This window comes from Carcharodon carcharias, chromosome 32, assembly GCF_017639515.1.
Source record: "Carcharodon carcharias isolate sCarCar2 chromosome 32, sCarCar2.pri, whole genome shotgun sequence".
Taxonomy (NCBI): domain Eukaryota; kingdom Metazoa; phylum Chordata; class Chondrichthyes; order Lamniformes; family Lamnidae; genus Carcharodon; species Carcharodon carcharias.
The window spans coordinates 1,982,255-1,989,970 of record NC_054498.1 but is presented as its reverse complement, the minus strand read 5'-3'; the positions used below and the strand labels follow the sequence as shown (position 1 = coordinate 1,989,970).

The 7,716-nt window shown below is 42.4% G+C and overlaps 1 protein-coding gene across 1 annotated transcript; it reads right to left on the bottom strand.

The window, feature by feature from the left end:
• Nucleotides 1-578: 578 nt before the first annotated feature.
• Nucleotides 579-7,115, bottom strand: LOC121272076 (beta-1,3-galactosyl-O-glycosyl-glycoprotein beta-1,6-N-acetylglucosaminyltransferase 3-like). Its single transcript, XM_041178509.1, has 2 exons — nucleotides 6,252-7,115; nucleotides 579-1,565 (listed from the first exon to the last, which is right to left on the bottom strand). The coding sequence occupies exons 1-2, from the start codon at nucleotides 7,035-7,037 to the stop codon at nucleotides 1,035-1,037; spliced, it is 1,317 nt and encodes a 438-aa protein (XP_041034443.1). The 5' UTR covers nucleotides 7,038-7,115; the 3' UTR covers nucleotides 579-1,034.
• Between the last annotated feature and the right edge of the window lie 601 nt (nucleotides 7,116-7,716).

Here is a 7,716-nt window from a genome sequence, read left to right as displayed (position 1 = left end):
TGTGGTTTGACAACCAAATTGCTGTGGGCCTGGAGTCAGGTGTAGGCCAGACCAGGTAAGGACATTAGTGAACCAGAGGGGTTTTTACAACAAAATGGTTCCATGGTCAAATTCCACCATCTGCCATGGCAGGATTCAAACCTGGGTTCCCAGAGCATTACCCTGGGTCTCTGGATGACTAGTCCAACGACAATACCATCACACCATCACTTCCCCCTTTGAGGTGTTTCTAAAGGTGAAGGGATCAGATAGACAGAATCCATTTCATCTGGTGGAGAAATCCAGAACAAGGGGGAATAACCATAAAATTAGAGCTAGGTTGCTCAGATATGAAACCAGGAAACACTTTTTCACAAAAAGGGTAGTGAAAATGTGCAGTTGTCTCACCCAAAAGGCTGGGGATGATGGGGAACAATTTAAATTTTCAAGACTCAGATCATTGGATGCTTGTTGGGTATGTGTGTTAAGGGATATGGATCAAAGGCAGGTGAATGGAATTGAGATACAGATCAACTATGATCTAACTGAATGATGGTACAGGCTCGAGGGACTGAATGGATGACTCCTGTTCAGTGTTCTTCAAAACCCAGTTTCTGTAAATAACTTGAAAATAGTTTACATTGTCAAAACCTGACATAATACCCAACATGGAAAAGTTAAACCTGGGACATTATTTTAAATTGAGTTAGGACACGGGTTCAACTATTAAAAGGTAATTTTGGGATTGATATTGAGATTCTCCTTCATGAAGAGAGTGATCAGCACTTGGAATGAGCTCTGAATAAAATAATGAAAGAAAATATTGGAGACTTTAAAGAAACAATGGAATACTGCAATATTGGAGGGATTGGTGCAGTGCATTGTGTTTTTGTATGGTTGAAAAATTTCAGAAGTTGTCATCTGTTAGGTAATGGTATCATTAATCAAGAAGGCTTGGACTACTCTCCTGACAGATGAAGGAGGCTAAATGGGATTACACAACTATGTGAACAACAAATAAACATGGAAAAGTTGGGATGGAATAAAGTATAGCCTTACATCAAACCTTTTCTATAAATTGCTTTATATCTCAGATGTTCCTCCAAGCACTGAAGGGCTGTGTTATCTACTTCAGAATGAAATTTGTTTGCGAAGAGATGATGTTGTTGCAGGATCCAGTGAAGGTCACCAGAACCATAGATGCACACTGAACGACGATGAGCTCCTGTACACTTGGGATAAGGTGCACCTTTGGTTATGTCTCCTTCCAAGTAGGACCACTTCACCAAGCGAGCAATGGCTGCCATATCTGACATCTGGTACTTGCTATTGGAGGGGTTGGAGCCTGGTACAGTTGGCATTCTCTGCAGAGTAGCCCAAACAAACTCATCAGGACTATAGGTATCTTCTGCCCACTTTAGAAATTTCTGAACTTCAGGACTCGCAAACAAATGGTTCACAAATTCCCTTGCAGCCACAAAGTATGCATTCCCAGTGAACATAGGTGTACTTATTGGAGGTAAGCTCTTCTTTTCCTCAGTTCTGCTTACTTGGTTTTTAACTTCATGATGAAAAAGCCACCGCACCTGAGTTTAAGAAAAGTACACTCAATATTGGAATTGCGATTACTATAGAAAGGCCATTAAACGAATAAACAGGGGTAAGGGAATAAAATAATAGTGCAAATTTATAAAGCCTAATTAATGGATGAGAAAAAATTTGCGGGGCTACAGGGAACAGGCAAGGTTCTTGCAGAGAGCTGCATGGACATGATGGGCTGATTGGCCTCTTTTTTGCTGTAACTATTTTATGATTCTATGATTATAAAGGCTAAAAAAGGACAACATTTTCCCAAATATAAAATCAGATGAGATGTAAAATGGGCTGCCCACTGCTGTCACCTGTTTTACAAAGTAACACAATGGCAAAATCTAACCCCCTTATCTGCTATCTTGTCTTAGATGAGCTACAATTATCCTCATTTAAACACAGTGTCCCTGTGTCTCATTGGTCCCTGCCACAAACTGCATACTCTTGCCTCCAGTCCCATTCCTCTCCCCAGTCACCAGCTGTGGCTGACCCAAACTGTTTGTAATCTTGCTGTTCTATTTGGCCCAGAGCTGAGCTCCTGGCATCACATACCAAAACAAAGACCACCTACTTCTGCCTCTGTTTCATGGCCCATCCCTACCCTTCCTTCAACTCATAGGATCATAGAAAGTTTATGGCAGAGAAAGAGGCCACTTGGCCCATTGTGTTTGTGCTGTAGCCCTGCAGGTTATGGCACTTGAGATGCATATCCAGACACGTTTTAAATGAGTTGAGGGTTTCCGTCTCTACTACCCTTTCAGCTAGTGAGTTCTAGATCCTTACAGCCCTCTGGGTGAAAAAAAATTTCCTCATCTCCCCACTAATCTTTCTACCAATCACTTTAAATTTATGCCCCCTAGACATTGCCCTCTCTGCTGAGGTAGATAGGCCCTTCCCATCCACTCTATCCAAGCCTCTCACAATTTTGTACATCTCATTCAATTCTCCCCTCAGTCTCCTCTGTTCCAAGGAGAACAACCCCAGCCATTCCAATCTTTCCTCATAGCTGCAATTTTCCAGTCCTGGCAGCATCTCGTAAATCTTGTCTGTACCCTCCTCTTGTGCAATTACATCTTTTCTGTGATAAGGTGACCAGAACTGCACTCAGTGCTCAGGTTGTGGTCTAACTAATGATATATACAGTTCAAGCTTAACCTCCCTGCTCTTATATTCAATACATCAGCTAATAAAGGAAAAGATTCTGTATGCCTTCTTAACCACCTTATTGATCTGTCCTGCTACCTTCAGGGATCTGTGGACATTCACTCCAAGGTCCCTCACTTCTTCTACATTTCTCAGTATTCTCCCATTTATTGTGTGTTCCATTGCCTTGTTTGACCTCCCCAAATGCTTTTCTGGGTTGAATTCCCTTCGCCACTTTTCTGCTCACCTGAGCAGTCAGTTGATAACTTCCTGCAGTCTACAGCTGGTTACAAAATTGGCTCAGTGGCAGGAAACTCCTCACTGTCAACCACGCGGCCAATTTTTGTGTCATCTGCAAACTTCTTGAGCATGCCCCTATACTTACACCCAAATTGTTAATATATACCACAAAGAGTGGTGGACCTAGCACTGAGCCCTGCAGAACTCCACTGCAAACAGCCTTCCAGTCACAAAAACACCCTTTGTTTTCTGCCACTGAGTCAATTTTGTATCCAGCTTGTTACATTCCCGGGATCCGTGGGTTTTTATTTTTTAACCAATCTGCCATGTGGAACCTTGTCAAAAGCCTTGCTAAGATTCATGTAGACTGCATCAACTACACTATCCTCATCAATCCTCCTTGTTGCTCCCTCAAAAAATTCAGTCAAGTTAGTCAGACTTGACCTTCCCTTAACAAATACAGGCTGCATCCGGTGAGGATTGGAAAATGATGGTCAGAGCCTTGGCTTCTTTTAACAGCCTGGACCATCATCTAGTGATTTATCCACTTTCAAGGATGCTAATTCCCTTAATACTTACTCTCTCCCTATGCTTATCACACTGAATACTTGATACTCCTCCTTAACTATAATATCTGCATCGACTCCTCTTTTGTGATGAAATTCACAAAGTATGCATTAAGAACAATCCCATCATCCTATGCCTCTACACATAGGTTACCTTTTTGGACTTTGGGTCCTACTCTTTCCTTACTGTAATGGGGCTAAGAACTCACACGGTATATTTTTATAAAATATATAGATATCCTCAAATCTTCATGGATAACTTCTAAAATTTTTAAAACTGGACGAACACTTTAAAATGGCTGGCTGTGTCTTTCAAACAAAAGGAACTTTCTGGCAGTATCAGAGAAGTGACACCTTGTTATCTCTGAAGAGATGCTAATGACCCTGTGGGCTGCAGGGACCAAATTCAAAGGAAATTATACAAAGGCCATCTGCATTTCATAAGCCAGGCCTGGTCATGGAGACTACCAGTTTGCTAAGACCCTGCAACCTCCTTTCAAATTCATAATGGTTGGAACATTTAGAGTCTCTGGAAACCAGGTAAAGGAAAGTATACCCTTTGACAAAGCCAAAGTGGGAGCCATATGACATGACCCCCCCCCCCCCCCCCCCCCCCCCCACCACCAAGCTAGGAGAACCAGTTATACTGTCTTGTTTTACTGCAAAGCTAAGTCTGCCATCTTCCATCTACCAAGAAGCAGCTCAGGAAAAGGGCTCTGTCCAGGTTTGGATGCCTGGCCCCCATTCTACTGCAGCTTCTGAACTTCTATACTATCACCTACAAGACTAATTCATCTCTGCATGCCTATCTCATCGTGGAAGTCATCCCTACTGGAAAAGTGAAAAGCATCAGTTTCCATCCTACTGACTTCTGTGAAGGAATACACCGTTGGACTTTGATTCTGGGCTCATGTGAAACAAAAAATCTTTACTCTGTGGTCTTTGCCCTGTAAATTTTCCTTTCCCCATTCCCCTCTTTTATTATATGAGTGACAAGGAAGCTACATCACAACTCTGCTTTCACGTTTGAGTGTGTGCTCACGCTGCTGACTTGTGCCTTGTAGATGGTGGACAGGCTTTAGGGAGTCAGGAGCTGAGTTACTCGTCACACGATTCCTAGCCTCTGACCTGCTCTTGCAGTCACAGCATACTCTGCAGCTGCTCGGTGATATCCTTAACCCTGGCACCAGGAAGGCACACACCATCCTCAAATCATATTTGTGGCCTTAGAAAGACCTATCTGCTGCCCCAACTATTGAATCACCTACCACTATGGCTCTTCAGTCTTCCTTGTACCACCCTGTACAGCTGAGCCACTCTTGGTGTCAGGAATTTGGCTCTGGCTGCACTCTCCAAATGAACCATTACTGTCATCAGTATTCAGAACTGAATATTGGTTGGAGAGCAGAATGCATTTGGGAGACTTTTGTACTACCTGCCTGGTCCTTTTTGACTGCCTGGTTGTCACCCATTCTCTCTTTCCCTGCACACTCTTAATCTGTGGAGTGACCACATATATAAACGTGCTATCCACATGGCTGTCAGCCTCACAGATGCACCACATTGATGCCAACTGTTGCTGAAGTTCCAAAACCGAGAGTTCAAGTTGCTGCAACTTACAACACTTCCTGCACAAGTGATTATCTAGGACACCAGAAGCATCCTGAAGTTCCCACATTGCACAGGACATGCATTCTCAGGGCTGCAGCAGCACGCTAATTCCTTTATTAGTTGACCTTGCTACTGCTAAAAAAAACCTTACCAATACTAATTCACCTTACTAGTATTAATACACCCTACCAGATTTAATTAGTGAATTAGTTAATAATTTACACAGTTAAAGTATATAGCAGAAACTTGAACTTTCCTAGCTTAGAGCCAAGGAAAGAAAAAATTCACCAACTCCTGGAGACCGATTAAATAAGATATAAGATGGAGCACCTCACTTTCCTCATGCATCGAATTCCCACCTGAACCAAATTCCCAACTCGATCCACGACTCACTCAGCATAGTCTTGTGTCCACTGCCCCTTTCTGCACCTCATCTGCTGATTCATGTCTTTGTCACCTCTAGACTTGCCTACTCCAATGTTCTGCTGGTCAGTCTCCCATCTTTCACCCTCCATAAGCTTCATTCAACTCACCCAAAACTGTGTTGTTTGTGTTCGGTACCACACCAAGTCCTTCCCACGATCACTGCTGTTTTCACTGAACTACATTTGCTCCCGGTCCCCCATGCCTCGATGTTAAAATCTTCGTGTTTAAATCTCTTCATGATCTGTTTTATCTTTGTAATCTCTTCCTCCCTATCACTACCCTCCCTTGTCCTCCACCCAACTCTACCCTGTGTTTCTGCATCTCGCTCTCTTCGCTCGACCATTGGCCACTGTGTCTTTAGCCGCCCGTCTGGAATTCCCTCATTAACCTCCTTCCATCTATTCCTTTGAGACCCTTCTAAACAAATGTTTAGAGTGAACTCATGTTCCCTCGCTGCCAAATCAAGTTGGCTTTGTAGCAACTGGCCCCTAACACTTGCTCAAACCTCACACCGACACTGTACATATATGAGTCCATATCTTTGTAATCCTTTGAGGTTGAACCATGTAATTTGCACTTTGCTATAAAAGAGGCGACACCGCTGATTGGTGTCAATCCTCAGTATCTAATAGGTTGGGCACCAGCGGTTTCGCTTCGCAGATCCAGGTGGCAATTTAGAAGAAATTGCCAACCTACCTTTTTGGATGGTGAGGGCACCTCGGACTCCATGCTATTTTTGCCATTCAGGACAATCAGATTTCTGACAATCTCAGCATTTGTTTTAATGGGGAAGTCCAACCCGCACAGGTTAATGAAATATTTCCACTGGACCGGGCTCTGCAGCAGGTCCTCCATACAATTCAGATCAGCCTGTACCCGGGACCACGACGCGTAGATCACATTCTCCAACTTGCTGGCAACGAAAACATTGTGGAAACAAGCAACAATGGTCCTGACAGCAAGATGAAAACTGTCCGCAGCTTTCCTATCCACGTGGATACAATAAACATTCTGAGGGACGTAAATGGTTCTCAGGAGCCTTTCAAACATTTCTATGTTGTCATGAATCACAATGGAATAGGAGATGGGAAAATTCCTCTCCTCCCTGCTGAGTGAGAAGGTTAGATATTTACGATCTTTTATGTATGCAGCACAGTCTTTCGTCATATTCAAGTAATGATTTTCTGTCAAAGGGTTTTGTTTACCTGACACGTCAAGAGTGTTTAAAAGAGCTTCTTGAACGGCTATCTGATCTCCTTTAATAATCCGGAGACAGATTGGCTGTTCAGCAGACAGATTTAGGATCCTATAAAACAAATCCGAACACCTTCTGTTACTTCCATCTTCTGAGTTTTCCCAAATTCCCGGCATATCCTCCTCACAGGATTGAAACTTTCCAGCAAATAGAAATCCAAGCCCAGTCAGAGCAGTCACAGTGGCCAAAGCACACTTAAAGCGATATTTGACAATTCTCATATTCATCTTTGTACAAGAATTTTTGAAGATCAATCTTTTCAATCCCTGTCCTTCTCCATCAAATAACTATACACTCCTGTACTTTCCTATACACCCGATACTGTAATTGACACATCATCAGTCATAATAGTCAATTATCCACACCTTAGTTACATAACTTCATTTTAATTCTCATCATTTCCTCTTTTAGAATAAGGTTAAACAATAACATTTAGAATGATTAACTTCCTCAGATTCAAATTCTGGAGAAGAAGGAACTGGATAAGCAGAACCCCATATATATTTCTTCATTCTTCTACAGAATTGTCTTTCCTCAACATGTTATAACACTATCATCATTAAAACAGCAAGTGCTGGAAATACCAAGCAGGACAGGCAACATCATGTGGACATAGAAACAGAGTTAACGATTCAGGGACTATTGGTCAGGACACCAGGGATAACCTCCCCTGCTTTTCCAATAGTGCCCTGGGATCTTTTATCTTCACCTGAGAAGGCAGACAGGCCATCTCACTCTTAGGAAATCTTTAAATCAGTGTCAGGAAGATATAATAATTTTCATGATATTATTGGAATTTATTGTAAGGTAGGATAATAATGGGGTGGGTGTGTGTTAATTGAATTAAAGGCAGCTGCTCTGAAGGCTTTGACTTAACAGAAGATAAACTAAGTTTGAAATATTAAG

Bases quoted from the DNA above. Each gene is read 5' to 3' on its own strand.
- LOC121272076 (XM_041178509.1), bottom strand. From the start codon at position 7,037: ATGAATATGAGAATTGTCAAATATCGCTTTAAGTGTGCTTTGGCCACT. The intron at 1,566-6,251 runs GTAGGTTGGCAA...TCTTAAACTCAG, and splicing joins TGCCCTCACCATCCAAAAAG to GTGCGGTGGCTTTTTCATCA.